The 23,414-nt window shown below is 56.0% G+C and overlaps 1 protein-coding gene across 2 annotated transcripts; it reads right to left on the reverse strand.

Annotated features, from left to right (window-relative positions):
* Positions 1–2,611: 2,611 nt before the first annotated feature.
* On the reverse strand, positions 2,612–22,365 carry SLC45A3 (solute carrier family 45 member 3). 2 transcript variants are annotated; one of them, XM_029933168.1, is made up of 5 exons: positions 22,306–22,365; positions 8,996–9,391; positions 7,335–8,120; positions 6,402–6,667; positions 2,612–4,360 (listed from the first exon to the last, which is right to left on the reverse strand). In XM_029933168.1, exons 2-5 carry the CDS (start codon positions 9,165–9,167, stop codon positions 3,923–3,925), a joined length of 1,662 nt encoding a protein of 553 aa, XP_029789028.1. In that variant the 5' UTR covers positions 9,168–9,391; positions 22,306–22,365; the 3' UTR covers positions 2,612–3,922. The 2 variants fall into 2 exon arrangements, with proteins under 2 accessions (XP_029789028.1, XP_029789029.1); XM_029933169.1 differs by lacking the exon at positions 22,306–22,365 and adding an exon at positions 10,867–10,932.
* Positions 22,366–23,414: the final 1,049 nt, after the last annotated feature.

Here is a 23,414-nt window from a genome sequence, read left to right on the forward strand (position 1 = left end):
GGATTCCGAGCCTTCTGCTGTGTACTCAGAGACTGTTTGTGCACGTGACAGGGAGGGCTACCAGTCCGGTGGCCCGGGTTCAGTGTTCCGGGGACAGACAGGCTGACATTGATGACTGGTGGTTCTTCTTCTTCCCACATCTCACACACACGCACACTAAAAAGCCCTGGGCCCCAGGCCTGTTTCCATGTGGGAGAAATTAGAGAAGTAAAATACGTGTGTGTGTGTGTGTGTGTGTGTGTGTGTGTGTGTGTGTGTGTGTGTACTGTCTTGAGTATTAATATAACCTTGCAATATGTTTACATTTTAAAAACGTCGTAGCTTTGTCCGCTAGAAAGGCCTAAAAACAATGACGTACCCAGTCACGGGCACTCCTAGTGCCGATATTATGGTCTCTATAAACCTAATCCCACAAAAGCAATCAGAGGCTCTCCCAAGAAATAGCTCATTCCAAGTCTGTGGCAGGAAATATACAAGAGGAGCCTAGATGTCTAGTCATGCCAGAAAGCAAAGAAGCTTTAAAGGACTCAAAAAGATTGTGTCAAAAGGACTTAGAAATCAACCTGAGGGACATCTGGGGGGCTCAGTTCGTTGAGCATCTGCTGTTGATTTTTGGGTCAGGTCATGATCCCAGGGTCATGGAATCAAACTGTGCATTGGAGCCTGCTTGAGATTCTCTCTTTTTCTCCCTCTCTCCCTCCCTCCCTCTCCCTCCCTCTCTCTCTCTCTCTCCCCCTCCTCTCTTCCCCGCCCCCGGCCACTCCCCCACTGGCATGCACTCTCTCTCTAAAATAAAAAATAAATAAAATATATAAAAAATCAACCTGAAGAGGCCTCCGCCGGCCAGTCATACAGGCAACAGGGTCATAAACAACAGCTGCAAAGGACTGAAACACATCAAACATGTTTCCATCCATTAACACGTAATGACACTAAGGGGAAAAGCCTCTCTGGCATCAGTAGGGACGTTAGGGAATCAGTTCATTAGTTTGAAAACTGGTAAATACAAGGAAGGAGTCAAGCATTTTTGAAGAAAGATCACTTTCCAATGTCTATGAAACAATGGGTGTCAGTAAAGATATCGGTGACTAACATCAAAGAAGAAAGACCATACCTGCTCCCTTCTATGGAAGTACAGGACCTATTAGGTATTCTTACCAAAATAACAAACAAAAAAAATCAAATCTGATCTGGTCTCTAGTTTTAATGACCAGTTTACAGAAAATACAGGGGCCATAACATATGAAACATCACCAGGGGAATGATATCAGCAAAACCCAGATGATTGTAGGAAAATAACCGTTTAACAAATAAATTACAAAGAAGAAAATGAAAAGTGAGAAGGCACCTATGCATTACAAGAGATCTGAGAGACGCATCCATCCACCGCAACGTCTGGAACTTAATTAGGTTCCAATTTGAGCAAAAACTGTGGGAAATTATGAGACAGGGAAATGTGAACCCTACATAGTGAATTATGCTAATGAATTAGATTTAGGTCTGATCATGATAATGTGGCTATGTGTTTTTTTGTTTTAAAGTACTTACCTTGTAGAAAAACATTGAGATACTCAGGAATGAGGTATAATATCTGAAATTTGCTATAGGAGAGAGGGGCACCTGGGTGGCTCAGTTGATTAAGTGTCTGACTTTGGCTCAGGTCATGATCTCACGGCCCATGAGTTCAAGCCCTGCATTGGGCTTTGTACTGACAGCTCAGAGCCTGAAGCCTGCTTTACATTGTGTCTCCCTCTCTCTCTGCCCCTCCTCCCGCTCACTCTCTGTCTCTCTCTCAAAATAAGACAAAAAATTTTTAAAAATAAACAAATAAACTTAAAAATTTTATTAAAAAAAAAGAACCTCTTCCTCAATGGGTGGGGGAGCAAAGATAGATAAAATTAAAATGGCAGACTGTTAATAATTGTTAATATTGGGTTCATTTTACCAGGCTCATTTTTCATGTATGTTTGAAATTTTCCATAACAAAATGTTAAATAAAATATAGAACATTTAAAAATAAAGCCAATCCTTTTTAAAAATTTTTTACTTAAGTAATTTCTGCACCCAATGTGGGGCCCAACTCAACGCCAAGATCAAAAGGCGCATGCTCTAACCACTGAGCCAGCCAGGGGCTTCAAATAAAGCTGGCCCTTGCATGTGGCATTAGCCATTCTGACCGCTAGAAGGATGAAGGAGGTGGTATGGCAGGAAAGACTCTGATTTTGACCTAAGCCTGGCAGGAAGGCTGAAGGAGGTAGGAACCAGGGCTCAGTGATGCTGAAATCCTAGCCCAACATACCAGGTCCGTTCCTACTTCCTATTGCTGTAGGTGATAGTGGGCGCTTGTTTCATCTCTTTGGCCACACTGTGAGCCCTTTGTGAAGGAACACGCCCCACTCCCCTGCACTCTGTGCTTTTCCTCACCGCCCCCTTCCCCCAAATTCTCAAACTCTCCACGCTCCTCCTGGCCCACTGGCTAAGCATTGGAGGAATACTGGTCTGTGGCTCCATCTGCTGGTTATGCTGGGAACTGAGGCTGCCAAAACAGCTGACGCTGAGGATTTGAGAGAGATCTGGTCCTTCCCTCTCAGGAAAGATAAACACAGGCCAATTAAACATATAAGAAACCTTTAATTTCATCACCATAAACATTATACTCTGATTGCTCACATACAGTATAAAATATTTACTCCACTAAATAAATAAGACATAACATTATTGCAAACGGCACTTAAACCCCCCAGAGATAAGACCTCCTTAGCCCAGGCAGGGGGTACTCCTGAGTTTCTGTGCGAGATTCCCCAAGCACAGATGTGCCCTGGGGGCTGAGGCTCGAGGAGCCACACTCTGTGCTTCTGGTCCTGCCACAGCCCCCAGGAGAGGACTGTGGAGCCAGTGGGGGAGGGGCAGGGGTAGGCAGCTCCTTCATCAACCCAGCCCTAGAGAGAGCAGAGAGGAGTTGGGGGTGGGGGGCGGGCTGGGCCAAGAGAGAGGCTAGGGAGGCTGCCAGCCCTGAAGCCCCACCCTCCACCAGCTCTGCCAGCCTTGCGTAACATGATCTGGGGTATCAGCTGGGTGAGTAGAGCTTCCAAGCTCCTGGGTTAGGCAGACCAGTTAGTCACTCAGGAGAAGATGATTTGGGCAGTGCTCGGCCCAATAAACCAACCATCTCATCACAGGCCCAACGGAGGCCTCACCCCTTAGACACCAAGATGGCAGAGCTGGGAACTGATTCCCCTCTACTTAGTTAAATAAATAAGTTAAATATTTAAAGGCCTGTTTCCCTGTAATGTCAACACAGGGGCCAACGAGCCATGTCCCGATAAATGTAGTTGGGGGCGGGGAATAGTAGAAAGGCCGTGGGCAGCTTCCTCCCTCCCTGCCGGATTCTGACCCACAGGTTAACTTCCATATTTTCAAATCCCGGGGAGGAGAGTTTCACACTAGGAACTCCCATGCAAGAACGACATCGAGGGAGTCCACGGGATAAGGGGACCAGGTGGCTGAGTTTACTCAGCTCCCCAAATCCCTCCTCTGAGTATGTCTCCACCAGGACACGACCTGTTAACCCTGCGTTGGCAACCCCCCTGCAGAGTCCTGCATTCCAGTGCATGGAGCTAATGAAATGCCCTGACCTTCTGGCCTCATGGAGAAGTCCAGAATGAAGCCTATTTGGACCAATAGCCAGCCCTGAAGACTGGGTGGTTGGAGGAGAGAGAGAGAGAGAGAGAAGCCCCAGGTCCCCTACCTGTGCCGCTATGCACCTCACCGCCACAGGGTGGCAGCAGAGAGCCACACCACTTTGGCAGCAACAGAAACTAGAGGGCCCACCCCCACTGGCCCCAAGAGGTTAACAGGATGTAGAGTGGGGGGTGGGGGGAGGCAGGGCTGGGACCCAGTGAGGCAGTGGGTCAGAAGGACTCTACACCGAGTATTTGGCCAAGTCGCTCTTATCAAATACTACCTGTGTAGCAAAATAAATGGCCACCAAACCAAGGCCTGCAGCTGACACCATGTAGGCAGTGACAGACTGGCTGAGCTGAACAATGGAGCCCATAAACAGGGACGGGGCCACCTGGGACAGCAGAAAGGCACTGTCCAGGATGGCAAGGTCCAGGCAGATGCCCCGGCCCGGAATGACCCTGGCCTCGGGCTGCTCGCCTACCACCACGCGCATGGAGACGTCGCAGGCAGAGGCCCCACAGAGCACGGGAGGAGCCGGGAGGAGGCCGCCGCCCCCAGCACCCATGTGTCCGTTGGGGAAGGGAGATCCGGCCTTGGGGCCCAGTGGGAAGCTGGTCATCAGGCTGTCCTCACTGGCACTACTTCCAGCATCTCCTCGGTACTTGGGCAGGAAAATCTGGGGGGCGGAAGGGAGAAGAAGGGGGACATGGACATTTAGGTACCCAAGCATAGCATCCCAGCTATAAGAACAGACCCCAGCATTCAGACCAGGGGCTGGAGGAAGCCAGGCAACCGGCCTTCATGACAATTAGGCAGCAGGTGAGAAAACCAAGCAGACCCTCCTTGGTTTGGGTCTAGCTAGGACTCTCCTTAGGGGCAGGGGGTCCTCCGGGGAGGGGACAAATCTGAAAATACAAGTCTAGGTGTCCACTAGCCTCTCCTGGAACCAGTAAGTGGCAGACAAACTCACAATGCAGGTAAGGAAGAGAATTGAACCCCAAGGTAAAGGAAAAAGACAGAATGAAGATAGGTGAGAACAGAGATGTGTAAGAACAGAGGAACAAAATCCAAAGCTGGGGCCCCTGGTGGCCCAAACCCTCACACAGGCTCTCTTAGCCCCCCTACTTCCTGCCCCGCCGCCCACCACCACTTCGCCTTGGGAAACCTTTCTCAACCTCAAAGACAGAGACCCTGCTCTCACTGGGGTCACAGGACTGTGAGGTCTGTGGCCCCAGCCTGGAGGCAGGGAAGGTCCAGCGGTCTCAGCCTGGAGGAAGAGAGGAACAAGAGGAATCTTCCAGACTCCTATGGCCCCGCTGTGCTGAGGTTGAAGCCCTCCTTGCTCCCCACGAACTGCCTGCCTTACAGCGAGGTAGCCTGCCTGGCCCTGCCCAGAGTGCCCTAATTTAGGATAGGGCTAGAATTTATCCAACACTGTCCCCGCGCCTGCTAGCTCTGACCATGAGAGGGCGCTAGAGCTGGGACTCCTGGCAGAGATCAGACCAGGAAAGAAGCCCACGGCTCTTGGTGAGGCCACAAGCAGGCCAGGCAAGTAGAGATGGTGCACAGGGCCAGGCATGCCATCAACTACTGCTTGGAAGGGACCTCCTGGGACCTCTCCTCCCTGCCTGTGCCCCCAGAAAGACCAATGAGGCTAGAGCCTGCCGCTGCCCTCAACTCCCCCCACCCAGGGCAGTTAAAGAACGGAAGGTGCCGAAGGTCATCAGTGCACTGACAGGGGTCTTGGGCACCAGGCTGCCCCAGCCAAAACACCAGCCCCTCCCTCCACACACCCCACCCCTACAGCAACCTATTCAATTAACCAGCCTCCCAGCTAGGTATTTCTCTGCTACTTCGCTCCTGTCCTACAAGGGGCCAACATCCATCTTCCGGATGGTCTGGAAGCTCTGTGAGGGCAGGCCTACATCTCCTCCCTCAGGACACCCCAGCTTCTCACCCTCTGTGTGGAGCTCTGCACCCAGGGCTGCAGCTCACTGAAGCCAGTGAAGGGAACAAAAGTGACCACACGGCTTTGGTGAGGAGGCTTCCCCACAGAAGGGGGCCCCTGGAGGGGCTGGTTAGCGTGGGGCCAAGCAGAAAGGAGGCCCCCAACTTACAGTGCCCAGGCGAGCGGTGTCAGGTGCGTCAGGCTCAGAGATCCGCCGTGGGGGCGGGGAAAGGGGACGGAGGCAAAGGTGTGAGGCAGGAAAAGAAAAGAGAGAATTAGGCAGAAAAAGAAGATAAACCAGAAAGAGAAGGGGCAGTAAGGAGCCTTCCCCATACTGGAGAGCAGAGTCAGGCATCGGTCGGCCACAGTGCCCCTCCCTGAATAAAGAGAGCTGGCGCCAGCACCAGACCATCCCCCCTCACCATCTGCGGAAGCTAGGTGCCCCAGAGGTCACCTGCTCCAGTCCCCTGCCTCTGCACAGAGCTCAGTCCAGACTGACGGCTTCCACTAGCTAGCCCGATTCCGTAGGATTCCCAAAGAAGGATTTAGCATTTCCTGCAATCATCCACTCCAGTGCTTTATAGTTCTGACACCAGGAAGTCATTCCCAGAATCTAATCTACAGCCTCCTTCCGCAGCCCACGTCTCTGGCCCTGGGCTACATGGGCTTCCTCTCCAATCAAAGAAAAACTTCTCCAGCATCTCTGGCCAGACTTGGGCTACTCCGTCTCCCCTCCACCCCCGCTCCACCCAGCGGCCAGTGTGAGTACCTGCTTCTCACGGTGGTAGAGGGAGGCCAGTGTGTAGGGCAGGATCTGCAGGGCGGAGAAGGTGAAGCCCGTGAGGGCAGCCGAGGCAGTCACCACAGCCACACTGCGGGACAGGCACATGGTGCCCGCGGCAACAGGGAAGGCCACCACGCTGGCCAAATAGACTGCCCGGGTGCCGAATCGCTGCACCAGTCGGTCCATGACCAGAGAGAAGAGCAGGGAGATGGCACACTGCAGGAACAGCCCCAGGCTGCCCATCCGGACCCCTGCGGGTAGGGAAGGAGAGGGAGTCAGAACCAGGGGCAGGCAGATCTGGGGAGGCCCAGAATGGCAGGGCCCCTGCCATCCCAGCCTCGCTGCGGACCAGAGCCGCTCCCCGGCATCGCCCCCACCCAGCTGCAACAACCGAGTCTGTATTCTTCCACTGCCCTTAGGGGACTCGGCTGAGGTCTCAGGCTGCTTGGGAGCCTCAGCTAGCGCTCAGCTATCTAAGAGGCTCAGAGGGAACCCAGCGACAGTTCTGCCATTGGCTCCGAGACAAAGGTCCAGGAGGCCTGAGCTGAAAGTTTGACCAGGCAATGTGGAAAGTCAGCAGGGGGAGCAGAGGACGCACTGAACTTGGGGCTAGGCAAACCTGAGACCTGGACTTGACTCCTCTATCCACTCTCTTTGGACCTTAAATAAGCTCAGCCTTTTCTGCTGTCAGATTGGGACAATGATGCTGAACAAATGGTCAGCAGCTGGAGGCTCTACTGAGACTGTGGGCAACACTGCCCTGCACGCTCGGGGCCGAATGCACTGACTGGGACCATTTTCCTGATGGGGAAGTCGGAGCCCAGGCACACGGCTCCCAGCCCAGCCCAGACTGTGGACATCCCCCTGAGGGAACTCCCACAGCAGCCCCCTCTCCGAACCCCTCTGCTGAGGCCTTACCTTCATCATACTGTCTCCGTGCCTCAGTGCCTGGCTCAGCCCTGGGCACACCCTGGTACAGCCCCTCACCCACGAAGTCCGTGTAAAACAGCGTGAAGGTCATGAACGCCATCCAGCTGCACAGTTCGGCCACAAAGAGTCTGCGCAGGGTGCGAGGCACACGGCAGCAGAGCTGGTGTAGCCGGGGAAACAGGGCACCCAGGGTCCAGAAGGCCGGGCGCGTGTGGCAGGGGCAGCGGCGCGGCGGCACGGATGGGACCGACAGGCCTTCCACTGGCTCGGCTGGACCCAGCGCTGCCTCCTCGACCACAAACAGCGTGGCTGCCACACAAGTGAGGAAGATGAGAGTGAGCAAGCCAAAGAGGCACTCCTCCTGGGTGCCCAGGTAGGGGGCCAGGGCACTGGCGTCCCAGTCAATTGCAGGCAGGAGGTAGCCCAGGCAGCCCCCAAGGCTGATCATGAAGGCGTAGACGGAGAAGGCCTGGCGACAGTGGTCTGGGTCCCGGAAGAGGTCGGAGAGCAGGGCCTCCAGGGGGGTGAAGCACACTTGGCCGCAGAAGTCCAGCAGCCCCACGCCCAGGATCAGCAGGGCCAGCTCCAGGGGCCTGGTACCTGGGCACAGCAGCCCCGCCAGCCGGCTGGCCCTCGGGATGAGGAAGAGACTCAGGAGGACACCCAGGGACAGGGCCCAGATGAAGGGCCTCCGGCGACCATAGCGCCCGCGCCAGTGGTCACTGGCTGAGCCTAGGAGTGGGACGGAGATGAGGCCCAGCACCGGCCCGATTCCTGCAGGAAGGACAAGTAACATGAGGTGGAGGCCGGGGCCCCAAGAACTGGTAGGGAAGGGGGCCCGACCTCCTGGGGGAAGGACGGAAAGGACCATGATCCTGTCGCAAGGAGAGCCATCCCCACCTCCATGCTGGACATAGTGCTGCGTATGTCCCACAGACTCTGATTTAATCCTCGCAACTAGGATCCCCAGTGCCCAATCTCAGGATGGGCACACGGGTGCACGGGGCTGCTGGTAAGACTTGCGCAGGGGCACCTGGTGAGGGCGGCAAGAGGCAAGTTCCAACCGGCAGTCTGACTCCAGAGCCTAAGATCAGGACAGCCTCCCTTCTGGAACCCCTCCCGCCCCCCATGGTGACCACTTGCCTCCGGTGGCTTTGGCAGAAAGCATCTGGAGTCAGGAGCCAGCCCATGCCCTAGGGGTAAGAAGGAGCCCTGGCTGGGAGACTCTGATCCTACTAAGCAGTGAGCCTTCTGGCCTACCTAAATCACCCAACCTCTTATCAGCCTCCATTACCTCCTGGCAAAAGGGGTGACCTCAAAGGGCTGTTACAAGGATTCAAGGAGGGAGATCACAGATAAACATTAGAAGTAGACAAAAGTGGAGGGCTATTTCTCCAGTGTTTCCTATGCGCCCAGCACCGTGCAGGTGCCAGCGTGAAGTGACCAGGGAATGTTCCAGTGTCTTTTTCCTGTTGGGTCCCCCCTCAGCCCACGGTCACCCCTCTGTCCAGCAGTGCCCACCCCCCCAGCTCCACAGGCTTGAGGAAACAGCGGGCAGCCACCCCACCCCTTCCCGCTTTGGGCAGAGGCACCTACTTCTTGGGTATCATGTATCTGGAGCAGGAGGGAAGGAGGATGTGGTGACTCACCCAGCACCATGGTCATGAACTTCTCTTCTACCCCCACTTCCAGCAGCAAGGGTGGCACGTAGGTGATCCCCGCGGCCAGGCACACCTCCAGGCCGAAGGTCAGCAAGTTGACCAGCAGGAGCTGGGCTTTCCGATGCCGCAGCAGATGGCTCACCCACAGCCTCTGGGCCATGGTGGAGCCGGTGGGTTGGGCTCTGGCCCCTTCACACCCTCCAGAACTGCTCCGTCTCAGCCCTGCTCCAGACACCCGGGCCTCTCCTTGCTGCCACCAACTGCCTCGGACTCAGCAGGGGGCCCATTTCTGCCAGGCTTCTGTGCAGGTGCGGCATCTCAGCCCATGCTAAATGCCTGCTGCCGTGGGGTGCCTCGGTGCAGACATAGCTCATCACTCAGGTCCTAGAAGGGCGGGGACAATCAAACCCACGGTGTTAAGTCCTGGGGAACCAGGTACCCAGCCTTTGCTGAGTTCTCTGAATCCTTGCTCAGTTCACTCCCAGGCTGGCAGTGTGGCCCTGCTGGCCCTACTGCCAACAAGGAAATGCCTGTTAATGTTAGCCTAAGGCTGACCTAACGAGTAAGGTAAATATGTTTAAACCTCAGCACACTCCAGAACCAAACGGATGTCAGTTTTTCTCTATTTTGGAATATCTTTGCAATGGCCCTCACCTGCTAGTATGGAAAAAAGAAAAAAAAAAAATTCAAGCCAATTGAATTCCCAGTTCCCCAGGCTCGTTATCAAGGTGCCCCTGGAGCCCCTCTGCTGGGCCTGGTTTGTTTGCTTTTCTCTCTCCGCTTCCCAAAGCTGGGCTGTGCGGCTCCCCTTTGTTAAGAGCAGTGCTTCCCGGCCACACAACATGCTGCACCCTAACTCGAGTCCCCAAGGATGAGGACAAGGGGGAAGGGATGAGCGGCTGTGTGTGGTTTGCTGGGCTGGATTTTAACCTGTCACTGAAACCACTTAAAGAAGGTTTCCCTGGAGGAACCCAGGCCTGAAAACCTCTCCCTGGAGTTTCTTCCCATGCTCAACATGCCTGGGGAAGAAACATTCTCACACTGTACTGCCCAATTGTCACGGGACAGTGGGGACCGTTCCCAGGTCCCAGCCTCACCAAGGTGAAACCACAGCACCTGGTGGCTACTTGTAATGATACCAATGATGGGGTGGGCGGGGGGGAGTTGGGATGGTGGCAGGATGCCCCACCGTGTTCCAGGGCCGCCCTTCTCTGCGCCCCAAAGGGCTCCATTCTCAGCAGAGTGGTCCCCACAGCCCTTCCTAAGAGGCCTGGCTCCTGTGCATAGAGATCCCACGGGGGCTGGGGAGGAGGGGAGCACCCGTCCTATGCCCCCCGCCCCCCCCAGGCAACTAGCAGTCAGGTCTTGCTTCCTGAGTACCATGTACCCAATGCAGTCTGCTCTGTTTAGGAGTGACCACGAAAGAGGAAGAGGAGGTGTAGAAGGTGGGGCTGTCGTGAGAAAAGGCAAGCAAGCAAGCATTCCTTAACTTTGTCCTCTATCTCAGAGAGGTGGGGACAGAGCCTGACGCCACTCCTAGCAGGAGTCCGGAGTGCCTTCCCTTGCCCCATGGACTCCCTCCCATAAATGCTGCGGATCAGCACTGCTCCTGGGCGAGATCCACAGCTCTGAGGGCTCCACTCCCTGCCCCACCCAACCCAGTGCCGGGGGCCCCCTCGGACCTCTTCATTCTTGGCCTATTTCAGCATCTCATAACCTGCCACTTCAACGTCTTTTATCTCTTCAAAGTACACCGAACCTCCAAGGGCCCTGTATGTTATAAAGCATGTTGTGGGTGCTCTCTGAAATATGCCACAGAGAAATCAGACGGCCATCAATCCTGGGTATGATGTGCTCACCTCCTAACCGCATTCCAGGACTCTGCAGCTGGCAGACCAGGAAGGAAGGGACTTTAGATATGGCTGCGCAACCAGCAGCTTCCTCCCGAAAGTTCTGCTCAGACCCAGACCATCCACTTTGAGAACGGGTGTGGCGCCCAAGGCTGTGTCATGGGGGAGAGGGTAAAATACCGATCAGCAGGGTCCCTAAGGGTGCTGGGAGGGGGCCACACATAGGTCCTAGCTGGCCAGTTTTGTTTTGGTTTTTTAATATTTATTTTGGGAAGACAGAGACAGAGCGCGAGCAGGGGAGGGGCAGAGAGAGAGAGACAGAATCTGAAGTAGGCTCCAGGCTCCGAGCTGTCAGCACAGGAGCCCAACGAAGGGCTCCAACCCACAAAGCATAAGATTATGACCTGGGCCGAAGTAGGATGCTCAACCTCAACCCACTGAACAACCCAGGTGCCCCATAGTTGGGCAGTTTTTGAAACAAGCCCCTCCCCTGCACTAGCATCCTCCACAAAGAGACCTAAACTCTCCAGCCAGGAGGGAAGGGTTCTGGGTCAAAAGGCTTCCAGCCCATTCTACTCCCCACTCTCAAGTCTGGGAAGGCCCTGGACACTCACCTGCTCTGGGTTAAAGGACCGGGTCCCCCCTTAGCAGACAGACTTTGTCAGACCCAGTCTCACCCACAACCAGCCCCCACTCCCCAGCCCTTGGTTCTCCCTGCTGTTTAAAATATAAGGCAGCTCATCAGCAAAAACACCAATCACCCCACCTGCCTACTTCCCTCCCCTAATCCAGTTCCTTGCTCCAGGGAACAGGCAGGATGTCCGTGGCCCACAATAGGAAGAGAGAGACAAAAAAACGAAAGGGGGTAAAGAGAGGAATTTCCCTTCATCCTCCTTCAGCCCAGATAGCTCCTCAGCTGCCTTCCTCTCCCTCCGCCCCCTCCCACCCCCCTTACCAGGTAACTTGGGGCTGGGCCAGGTGAGGAATTCCTTGAAAGGAGTTGGGTAGGAAGAAAGTGGGCAGGCTCCAAGCCCAGCTCTGCACCCCTCTGTTCTTAGGTTGCTAAGCCCGTCCTCCCTCTTTTGACCTGGACTGTGCCCTGGGGTCCAGAGCACTCTTGCCACCCCTAAGGTTTTTTTCTTCAAGGCCCAGAACCGCCTAAGGAATTCCAAGCCCATAAGAATATTCTCCCTTCCAAGGCTCCTTCTCCAGGTCTGCTCTTTACACCTTACACCTTCCCACAGGGCCTCAGGCTCGCCCACGTCTCCACTCCAGGGTCCCCAGGGTGGGGGGATCTACAGAGGACCTCCACAGCACCAACCAGCCACCTGCCATCCCTCCAGGCCCTGCCAGGCTCCGATAGGTGGGGGACAGGAAGTGCTTCCACACCATCTCCTGTCTGCAGCCTGCAGCCCCGGCCGTGCCTCCCACCAAAGCCTGTAAGCGACCGCTGACTGCTGGGCACCCATTTGGGGGCGCAGCCCTGTCTTTCTCAGGGAGACAGAGTCCAATGCTCCCCAGTGCCCGCCCGTGTCAGAGGTGCTTCGGCTCAAATCATCCCGTCCCACTGCTCCTGGAGCACACCGCCTATATGGCAACCAGAAGATCAACCAGTAGAGCCAGCCTCCAAGTGCTCACCTGTAGGAAGGACGTGGGAAGAGGAGGGAAGTGGAGGTACGGAAAGGGGGCAAGGGGGCGTGTGGTCTGACCTCCAGAAAGGAACAGCAGCTTTCAGGGAGGCCAAGTCCCTGTCTAGTTCCAAGTATGTCCTCCTCTCTGGGCCCTCCCGTGACAAGGCAGCCTGAAGGCTGCAAGGAACCCAAGACCTCCAGGAACCTTCACGTAGCTCTGCCCCAGGCCATCTTTCCTCATCTCCGCGGGGGATGAACTCTAGCACCCTGGGGACAGTCAGTGAGCCCAGCCCCAGAAAGCAGGAGACCCTCACTCAACCCTCTGCCGCCCACCCCAGCATGAGGGGCCTGGGAAATGAAGAAGAAGAAAGAAGAAAGGAAAAGAAAGAAGAAAGAAGAAGAAGGAAGAAGACACAGCTGAAAGCAGAGTGAGGGTGGGCGGGATGAGAGACGGGAAAGACCTAAGGGCCCCCTACCTGCCCCCATTCCCACCAAGGAAACCCCAGCCAGACCCCCAGAGGGGGCAACTCCTCAAGGTTCCCAGGTGGTGAGTGGACCAGACAGACCTTTGGGCCGGAATGCCCCTCTTCAGGTTAAGGCCTCAGTGGTCGTGGGGCCATGAAACTGAGCAGCAAGAACAAACTTGGCCTGAACTTTCTCCAAAATTCAAAAGACAGAGTGAAGGAGGTGGGAGGAAAGGCGAGAGCCCACTCTGGTAGCTCCCGGCAGGAAGGGAGGGTCAGCGCGACGCATAAAGAGGCCTTTGAGGGCTTTCAAAGGGGCTCCTGCCACCCTCACGACAGAGGTGGGGCTGGGGGGGGGGGCGGATTCCCTCGGCTGACGGACAGAGGCCAGAGAAGCCCGGGCTGGGGGCAGCCCCGCCTCGGGCCAGTGTCAGGCAGCAATTCTATGGTCCCTTTATGCAGGCCTGCGCGTCCCCGCACCCCGCCCGGGCACATCAAACGCTGCGGCCCCCACCCTGACCCCAGCACTCGGAGACCCGGAGACCCTGCGTCCTCCTCCGGAGCTCACAAAGACTGCCCGGCTTTCTCACACGCTCCTCCACCCCTCTTGGCCCCCAGGCAGCCCCTCCCGCGGAGAAGGAAGTGGGGTGGGCTCCCCCGAGGAATAATGACTCAGCAGCAGAAAGGGGATGGGGTCGCACTGGGGGCTGTCCCGCCCGGGAGGGAGGGTTGCTGGGGAGCAGCCCGCAGGTGAAGGCTGCAAGACCCCAGGACCTCATTCCGAGTGGAGCTCTCCCAAGCCCTCTAGGTTGGGTGGCAGGGAAGAGGGCTAGGGGGTTCACCAGCCCAGCTTTCCTGTGACTCAACCTCAGTCCAGGGGACGAATGTCCTCGGCTTTACCTGGTAAAACCTAGCACACAGCACTTCTGAAATGAGTTCTACCCTCTTGGGGCCTTGGGGAGCCCCAGAAAGAGGCCGTGCTAGCCAGCCAGGTGACCCAAAAATGTGCAGCCTTGTGAGGCAGTGGCTCTCATCACAGACCCCCCCCCCTCCAGGGCTGCAGGGCTGTGGGAACTGCTACCTGGGCAGCTGGGGGTTCGGGGGCAGGGGGCGCACAGGATTAGATAGACTGTGTGCGGTTTCAGTGCCTTCCTACCCATATTCAGTCTGTGACTCTCTGAGCTCAAATTTCCAAAGAAGTGAGGGTCTGCTTCCCCCAAGCCCACTCTATCAGAAAAGCAGTGGTCTGCGCACTTTGCAGGCCTGCCTCAGACACCTGCAAACTGGGCTCCCAAAGCAGCCTGCGCACCTCAAGGGAACTGTCAGAAAGAAGAAGGACTGGGCGGAGGGGGTAAGACCTCACCCCGCCCCAGACTTGCTCCCCAGCTTTGCCTCCCCCGGGGCCCAGAGGCCAAGGATTTGGAGTTCGCCCTGCTGCGCTGCCTTTTTTTCACTTGGACTGGAAGCCTTCTGCTTAGCAGCTTGTCAGAGAGAGTGAGGGGGCTGCAGGCGGGGACACAAAGGGGGATTAGGGAGAAACCTCTCGGCCTGTAGAGTAATCCATCAAACTCTCTCCCGGCTGCCAGCGCCGGCCCCTTCCCACTCAATTCCCCTTCCAGCTGCTGCAGCCCCCACCCCCACCCCCTCCGGCTCCTGAGCCCTGTCACTTTGGGCGGCAAAGAGAATCCCAGGCCCTGGGGGGGCAGAGGGGGCACACCACAGACACTGGGAAAAGGGCAACGGCTCCCCCCCACTCCCTCCCAATGTGTGAAAACCCAACAGGTGGCAGTGGCTTGGAGGAAAGTTGCTTTTGTTGCCGTGTCTGAGAGCCGCAGCCCAGCTTCTGAAAGGAAACAAATGCTGAGGAGGTTGGGGGAAGGGGAGGGGAGAGGATGGGCGGGCAATCCTTGGGGCCCACTCTTATCTCCCCTCCCCTCTGCAATCCAGGGACGGAGTTCTGGGGCTGGCCTGACCCTCACCTTGGCCAGTCAGTCCTGGCCAGCCTAAGCCAAGGTGAAGCACCTTCCCAGAAGGTTGTCTGGCAATCCGTGGTGACCTGGTAACCATCTACACAGACACATATCTGACTCCCAATCAGACTTCCCTTCTGAGACCAGCTGTGACCCAAGGTCACACTGGGTCACCTTGACCAAGTGCCCTCCAAGCCTAGACAGACAGTACTGCTCAACCTGGAGCTCTCTTTGGCCCGAAGAGAGCTGTAGGCCTCTGAACACCAACAGATTCTGCGGGGTGACCTGGGTGTGGCAGTCAGCCTGACCTGGGTTTGCACACCAATGCCACCACTTACAACCATGTGACCCACTTAGTCGCCCTCCCTGGGCCTCAGTTTCCTAATCTGTAATTAATAGTTACAGCTAACCATGAGGTTTGCTACGCACCACGTCTTCTTCCAAACATTCTAATCTTCCAACTGCCCGATAAGGTGGGTGTCGTGTTGAATCTGCCCATTTGACAGGCAAGGAGACTTAGATAAACACCACCAACGTCACAGCCGTGCGGTGTGTTTGGGAGACCGCGTGTGGGAAGTTTGAGGCAGCCCATCCTTTAGGTGTCTGGCTTCCCCAGCAGAGAAACCTGGGAGCCGGCCTTCTGGCTCCCAAACAGGAGCAGCAGAGGTCAGAGAGACACCAGCTAGCTGCCTTTCTTCTCTGCTCGCTTGCATTCCCCTCTCACCCACGTGCAGAACCGGCTCCAACACCTCTTTCAGCCCCCAGAGGCAGCAGGAATGCCAAGAATGTAAATGCCTCCCCAGGTGCCGGTCCCGACAGGTGAGGAGAGGTCACTGCAGCAGACCTGCCTGGTGGGGGAGCCGGAGCCGGAGCCGAGGAAGGAGATGGAGACCGAGGGTGGAACAAACAGCCACAGTCATGAGACAAGGGTGGATCCCATCCCCAGGGAAAACAATCATGAAGGCTCACACCTACTCCCTGTCCAGAAGGTGTCTGGCGTGTGCTAGATACCTGACATACCTTTCTCTCCGATTCAAACCATTTGAAAATTCTGCAGAGTGCTCTGAACCGGGGACCAGGACCGTATACTCTGGTGTCAGTAACTTTTGTAGCCATATAGCTCTTTTATGCATCCCCCTCCCCAACCCCGAACCCACCACCCCAGGACTCACACGCGTAAAATGAGAACTAGTCAAGATACTGCCAAAGCTTCTTTACAACTGTACAGCTCAATGATCTCACACCCACCCACCCCTGCCCTTGGCCTCAGGTATGGTAGGTCCTCTCCCTGGACAGCTGCCTACTGGGTACACACGGATGAGGCCACATGGTGGGGACAGTGGTTTCGTAGCCTTCCACCAAAGAGGGACTCAGGGAACCAGGCAGAGAGGGGCTCCCCAGCTGCCCTTACACCATCCTTTACCTGCTCAAGTACAACAGGGTGCCAAGGATTAGGGGTCACCTGAAACTGAGCCAAGTAACCAAGACATCTGGGGGCAGAACTGCCCTCTTCCCTCCTCCCTCCCAGAGCTGGACTCTGGTCCCGGTGGAAACTGGTTAATTCTTTCTCTACCTGGGCCATGATAAAAGCTTCCCTACAAAGTGGGGTAGTGGTACCAAGAAATCCCTTGGTCCAGAGTTGGGGGGGGTGGGTGGGGCCCGAGGAGCATGGCTCAGCATCCAGGCTGCTGGGAAGTTCTCTTCCCCTGCTGCCTTCTCAGTTCCTACAGCCCCTGTGAAGTGAAACCTAAACAGCTCCTCTCCTGGCGAATTTGAACTTGGCCAGTCGTCCAGACCCGGCAGTTCTCCCCATCCTGCAGAGCCAACCCTTGTCCTCTTCCTCCTCCCTTAGGAGGTGCAGCCCACAGGAAAGAGGCCAGGGGATGGGGGGTCTGGGCAGACCTACGGATCCCAGGCTGGGAGGGGGACCAGGGCGCTGGTCCCAGCTCTGCTGTGTCCCACCTCTAGGATCTCAAATTCAACGGTCTCTCGGACCTTTTCAGCCCTGATATCCTATGGACTGTGACCAGTCATGTTTATCCAGAGGGCTCTGGGCCAGACCCAGCCCTATGGGAAGGTGTTCTCAAAAACAATTGCTCAGGGGTAAGCTGTATAAGAGGGGGCTCCGAAAAGGACTCTTTTATTAAAAAGTCCGGAGTTTGCTCACCCTTGGAGGAAGTATGCCTCAGTGCATGCAACCTAACTTCCCCCCAAAAAATGTCAAAGAGCACTCACTCACCCACCCACCCACCTTTCCATCCACCCAGCACCCACTGAAATCCAATTCTGTGCAAGCCCGCTGTGAAGGGACCCTGGATGCAAAAACAACTGCCTGCAGCCCCCTTTGGGAGTGCTAAGACACAGCTCCCTGGAGTGGGATGCCCCAAGATGTAAGGCATGACCAGTCCTCCCAGGACTTCCTGGAGGAAGAAGCCATGTTGCTGAGCCTTGCAAGAGGGGCCGGTAGGAACTGTGCAGAAAAGGGCAGATACCTGCAAAACACAGTCACTGGAGCCTGGGACTTCCACACACACATCCCTCTCCTTGTGGCCCCTACCCAGTGAAGTATGGTGGCAAGAATACCCGACCCCAAATTGTGGCAATGGGTTTTGATGTCGGACCTGGGCCCAAGACAAGGGAATTTTTCAGCACCCGGCCTGATTTTGCTTCCAAAGTAATCACCAGGCTCCAGTTACTTCCCTGGGGACCCCTTCCCATTCACCTGACCCTTGTCCACCTCAAGTCCCATACCTCCTCCAGGGCTCCTGGGAACCCAATTATCCAGGATCCCCTCTTTCCTCCAAACCTTGCTGTGCTCAACAGGCAGCCCTCAGGATTGGATGCTGCTAGTGGTCCTCTGGTCTCCTTCCCGACCCCCTGCCCCACTAGCCCTTCAGCTCCTGGAAAGCAAGGACGACAGTCCCTGTCTAGGACGTAGGTAGGGGTGTGGAGTGCTTAGGAGATGGCCTTCGAGTGAGGCTGAATCAGGATTCCTGTCAGATGAATCTGACCAGCCTGCCAGGGACTCAGCAGAGGTATCTGGGTGCTCAGCTCTTTCTAGCGACAGGGGCCAGGAGTGGGAAACTAGACTGCCCCATCTCTATGGACGGGCCTGCGCTCCCAGCTTGAACCCTATCTGCCAGCTCAAAGGACGTTCGAGATTAGAGGCTGGGATAGGGCATAACAAAGAGCATTGGGGAAGGAGGGACTGGACTCTGGCTGGCTGCTCCTGAGGGCATCTATCTGGCGGGCATTAGGAATGGCCTAAAATTGGCGACTGAGGGACTATGGGCCATGGGACCAGGGGCTGGTCTCATCCCAGCTTCTCAGAGAGTGATCTCCAGAATTAACAAAAGAAGGGGAAGGGAACAAACACGTATTGAGCACCTGGTCTGTGTAGGCACTTTGCTAAACATGCCGATCTCATTCAAACCTCAACATAACCTTGCAAGGTTTTACAGACAGACACCAAGGCCAGCAGGTGAGCCAGGCCTGGTTCTGGTATCAGAAGCAGGAAGCCCTATAAGTCATTCGGGGTCAGTGGCAGAACTGTGGACTTCTTCCCACAGAGGAGGAAACACAGATCTCATAGTAGGAAAAGGGATTAAGCAGGAAGCTCTGGCCAGATATCAGGACCATCCCGTGATGGCTCGGTCAGCTCCCGCCCCCAAGCAGGGACACTTAATACACTAGACAAAGCTCCACACTCCAGCTCTACTGCTGGAGTCAAGTGGCATCAGCGTTCGAGACCCTGGGCCTGGCACCAACTGGTCCAGCCTCTGTCCTTACAGCCAGCAAACAGGGCCGCTGACTATTCAAAGAAAGCCTGGCTGCGTTTTTCTTCCAGACATCAGAAAGCAATGCATCCCAAGGGTTGAGGGGGGAGGACAGAACAGAACCCCCACTTCAGTAGGCTCCCCTCCTCCTCGCACAGTTTCCCTAAAAATCACAGCAAATACTCTGTCTGCATAGAAAGCTCTTGACCTTTCCAGATAGATATATATTCACCTCCATTACTTTCTGGCACTCTCTTCCAACTTGAGGAGACAGGCAGGGCAGGGGTTTCTGGATGATTGAAAAACAAGTCACACATAATACTGACGCAGGAGAAACCAGGATGTCCAGTCCCGGTGTGTTCTCTGCACCAGACCACAAGTTCAACTGCAAATAGGTCACTCACAGTTTACATATGGGTATATATGGGCTAGTTCCCTTGCTCAGAAACTCTGGTTTCTAAGTGTAAACGGCAATAATTGCTTCCATTGTCACCAAATAACAGCAGCTGACATCTCTCGGGCTCTTTTTACACTAGCTGCTATGCTTGGAGCTCTATGGGCTTGTTTAATCCTAGGACATCGTGAGGTGGGCACTGTTATTCTCATTTTGCCGAGGAGGAAGCTGCAGCAGAGAGAGGTGAAAAAACTTTCACAAGAGGAAATGGGATTGAAACCCAGGCAACTGGGTGCTGGAGGCTAGTCTCTCTCTCTCTCTTTTTTTTTTTTTTGAGAGACAGAGAGAGACAGCACGAGCAGGGGAGGGTCAGAGAGAGAGGGAGATACAGAATCCGAAATAGTCTCCAGGCTCTGAGTTAGACGTCAGCACAGAGCCCAATGCAGGGCTCAAACCCATAAACCATGAGATCATGGCCTGAGCCAAAGCCGGAGGCTTAACAGACTGAGCCAGCCAGGCGCCCCTGGAGGCCAGTCTCTTAATGAGTCACATGGACTTCCCAGGGTCCAGAAGACCTTGCTCCCAAAGAAAGAAGACCAGAACCCAAGAATACAGTCCCGGGCTAGGTGCTGCTGTCCATTTGGTCACAGGGGATAGACAGTAAATACTAGCTAACGTTTATTGAGCACTTACTCCCTAAAGCACAAAATCCAGTGCCCTGTGCTCATGATTTAATCATATACATTTTTCGTATTTTATATATTACAATCAGATATTTATATTTAATTTAATAAACAAAAAAAGCTACGGGGTGCCTGGCTGGCTCAGTCCAAAGAGCATGCAACTCTTGATCTCAGGGTCCTGGGGTCCTGAGTTCAAGCCCCCTATTGGGTATAGAGATTCCATGAACAAACAAACTTAAAAAAAAAGTTGGAGGGGCACCTGGGTGGCTCAGTCGGTTAAGCATCCATCTGACTCTTGATCTCAGCTCAGGTCATGATCTCATAGCTCAGGATTTCGAGCCCCATTTTGGGGTCTGAGCTGACAGTGCAGAGCCTGCTTGGGATTCTCTCTCTCTCCCTCTCTCTCTCTCTCTCAAAAAAAAAAAAAAACAACTTAAAAGTTATAAAGTATTATTATTATCATCATCATCCCCATTTTGCATCCAGGGATACTGAGACTTTGAAGAAGTTAAGTAACTTGCCCAACCTCCCGCGGCTGGTGGAGTAGCCAAGATAAAAACCCTGTGTGACAGTCTAGGTTTTCATCCATAATGTTGCATTGTCAGGCTCTAACGGTCCAGATGATGGTACTTAATTTCACCTTCCGAGTCCTCAGACCATCCCCATCTTCCTGCCTTTTCTCTCCAGAGTCCTGCCCAGAGCTCCACTGCCTGGTGGCCTGGAAGGACCTCAGTGGATCACCAGGAATCACTGTCCAGCCCCTCCTCCTCCTTCAGGATAACCCAGAGAGCCAGGCGGAGCAGGAGAGCTCACCGCACAGGCCACAAGGACACGGGAACGCAGCGCCTCACACACCCCACACACCCACTCCAACTGGGGCCTGGATGTCCACAGCTGTACATTCATCCACAGCTGTACTTTTCACTCCCGCCTCATCCTGCTGACTCAAGCTCCCTTTTTCTGAGCACTTTTAGAAAAACAGAGTCCTGGCTCCATGACAGGCCTGGGGGGAGGAGATAAGGAAGGAATGAGGGGATGGGACTGGTCCAACAGAAGGGCCTGTGACCTCAAATACCGCAGTACTCACTCCCTAGGAGAAGCTGCTCCATGCCCTTTCAGCCTGCCGCTCCCGGCCCCCCACCCCACCCCCGTGTGCCAGCCTGCTCCCCAGGCCTTGGGCAGGTGAGCCCACACCAAGGCTGTTTCCTTCTGAAAGGAGAGTTGCCAAGTGCATCAGGAAAGGCAGCCAGAAGCCCCCAGGGCCTCACCCTACTCCCTCCCCCTCCCACCAGCAATGCTTCCAGGAGCCCAGTAAGGGTCACTCCGGCCCTGGGTGCACTGGCTATGCCCCGCAGCAGACTGCAGGGCAGCAAAACAGCAGCCGGGCTATTCTTAGTGTCTGCTCCACTGGGATCAGGTCTGCCTGACAGCTGAAGGGCAAGTCCTCACCAGGTACCCACCATGCCAAACCCCTCCCTAGCCTCAACTCTGGCCCCTGGGGGAAAGAGGAAGCAGGGTGGCAGGAGTAGCACGGGGGAGGGGCAAAAGCTGAGCAAGTCAAGAGTGTGTGAGGAAGATGGAAGCTGATTCAGAGGTCAAGGGCAAAGGCAAGTGGGGGGTTAGGTGGGGGGGCAGGGGGTTCCAGCGCTTGAGGGGAACGGGAGACTATGGGAAAGGGAAGGGCTGGCTCTTAGGAGGAACGCTGCAGGTCCCTGGGGGCCTCCTCAGCAGGCCATGCTCTTGCCTGAGCCCAGAGCCCTGAGAAGCTACAGCGGATGCCCAGGTACCATCTCATCACACCTGTTTGCTGATCTCGTCACTCTCACCGTCCCTACCTGAGAGCCCTGGGAGGCGAGGAGAAAAGGGCCTCTCCTTTTCCTCCTCCCCTGAAGGATACTCGAGGCGGAGAAGGGGGCAAAGGAGGTCACACAAGCACACACCCCCGCTTCAACTCTCTGCCTAGAGCCTGGCCCGAGACTAACGTCCGAGAGCGCTCGGTCACCTTCCCCGCCCTTGGTAACCCCTCACTCTAGTCCAAGCACGCTGCCCGAGCCTGGGGACCCCCGCGGCATCCCGGCCGCCGGCCCCTCTCCCGGCTCCCCAGCTCCGGACTGTGCGCGCCACGGTGACTCATCCCGTCCCTTTCCGGTGAAGCCGAGACAAGGGAAGAAAATAAATGCAACTTTCCAAAGAAAACTCTGACGCTGGAGCTGCAACAGGAGCGAGCGGCCGGTCCACCAGCCGTCTGCCCGGCCCGGGGCTCCCGGGAGGGCCCGTTCCCCGCCCACCCGCCGCCCGGCCCGGGACAGCGGGGGACACGGCGCTCCGGCCCAGCCCTCCCTCCGCGGAAGAAAGCCCGCTCCCGGGGGACCGCGGGGCCGCACGGTGGGTTGCGCCCGGGGCCAGCCACCTCCCCCGGGAGTCGCGCGCGGCGCACAACACGCCACCCCGCGGAGCTCGGCCGCGCGCCGCCGCTCCCGCCGCCGCGCCGGGACCCCCTCCCTCGGGAGAGGAGGGGACGCGCGCCTACCTGGCCGAGGCGTAAGGCTGTCACCCGGGGCCGGCGCGTGCGAGCTCGTCCCCCTTGCCTCCTCCCAATGCGCGCCAGCCGGCGGCTTTTAAATCTCCAGGTTGCTCGGCGGGGGGAGAGAGCATGCGCGCTGGGGCTGCGGAGGGGGCGGGGCGAGGCGGCCCCGGGGGGTGCGGGAGGGGTGTGGAGGGGTGGGGCTGGTCCCCCGGGGAAGAAAGCGGGAGGTCTCGACGCCGTCTTTGTAGCCACCACCGAGACGGGCAGCCCCCGCGTGGCTCCCCGACAGCCCTGTCATTACCTAGGGCAGTGCACCGCCCCCTCGCCGCCGCTCGCCACCAAAACATTTAGGTAAAAGCTGCCCGGCTCCGAGGGGCACCTCCCCTCCTCGAGGCCAGTCTGTGACCATTATCCGCACGTGCTTTTCTGGCCGTCAGTCTGTCCCAGGGCTGAGCTGCACCCCACCCATCCAGGACCAGCCCTTGAAAGGCGAGATGTCACAGTTTCCCCCAGTCACTCTTCCCACTGTTTGCTCTCCTCGGAAACAGAGCTTCCTTATTGCCAACGCAGCCCCTCTATCTGAAGTTAAAAGCCAAATTCCAATTTTTTGTTTGCTTAAGGATGTGTATGGGGAAGAGGGAGCGATAGGCTGCCAGTAAAATGTTCCCTTTGTCAGCTGTTGAGCAAGGTCCCAAAAGATACGCGTTTCCAGAATGCCGTTGACAGGAGTAGAACAATGCAGGTGGGAGACAGAGAACTGGAGGCCCAGGCTGGCCTTGGGGTACAGGAGGCCCCGATGTGTCTTTTTACCTTCACGGAGTTTAATTACGGTGGAGAGAAATCCAGTTTGTGTGGATACTTGACTTGAATACCACAAAGGTCACAGAAAGATACCTTCGAAGGGGAGGAGTCAGTTGGCTGTAGCCCTGGGCTGGGCACTGGGGCACCGGAACCCAGTGCTGGCCCTGTCACCAACCAGGTGTGATGTGAAGCAAGTCCCTTTCATATCCTGGGCCTCTGTAAGGAGCTAGCCAGATCATCTCTAAGGGCAACCGAGCTAATAGGCGGAGAACAAGAAGGAAGGGAAATGGACAAGGGGGAGAGAAGCTATG

The sequence above is a fragment of the Suricata suricatta genome, chromosome 3, assembly GCF_006229205.1.
Source record: "Suricata suricatta isolate VVHF042 chromosome 3, meerkat_22Aug2017_6uvM2_HiC, whole genome shotgun sequence".
Classification (NCBI taxonomy): Eukaryota; Metazoa; Chordata; class Mammalia; order Carnivora; family Herpestidae; genus Suricata; species Suricata suricatta.

Coding starts and splice junctions, on each gene's coding strand:
- SLC45A3 (XM_029933168.1), bottom strand. CDS start 9,167: ATGGCCCAGAGGCTGTGGGTGAGCCATCTGCTGCGGCATCGGAAAGCC. Junction 8,121..8,995: donor GTTCATGACCATGGTGCTGG/GTGAGTCACCAC, acceptor TCCTTCCTGCAG/GAATCGGGCCGGTGCTGGGC. Junction 6,668..7,334: donor ACGGAGACAGTATGATGAAG/GTAAGGCCTCAG, acceptor CCCTACCCGCAG/GGGTCCGGATGGGCAGCCTG.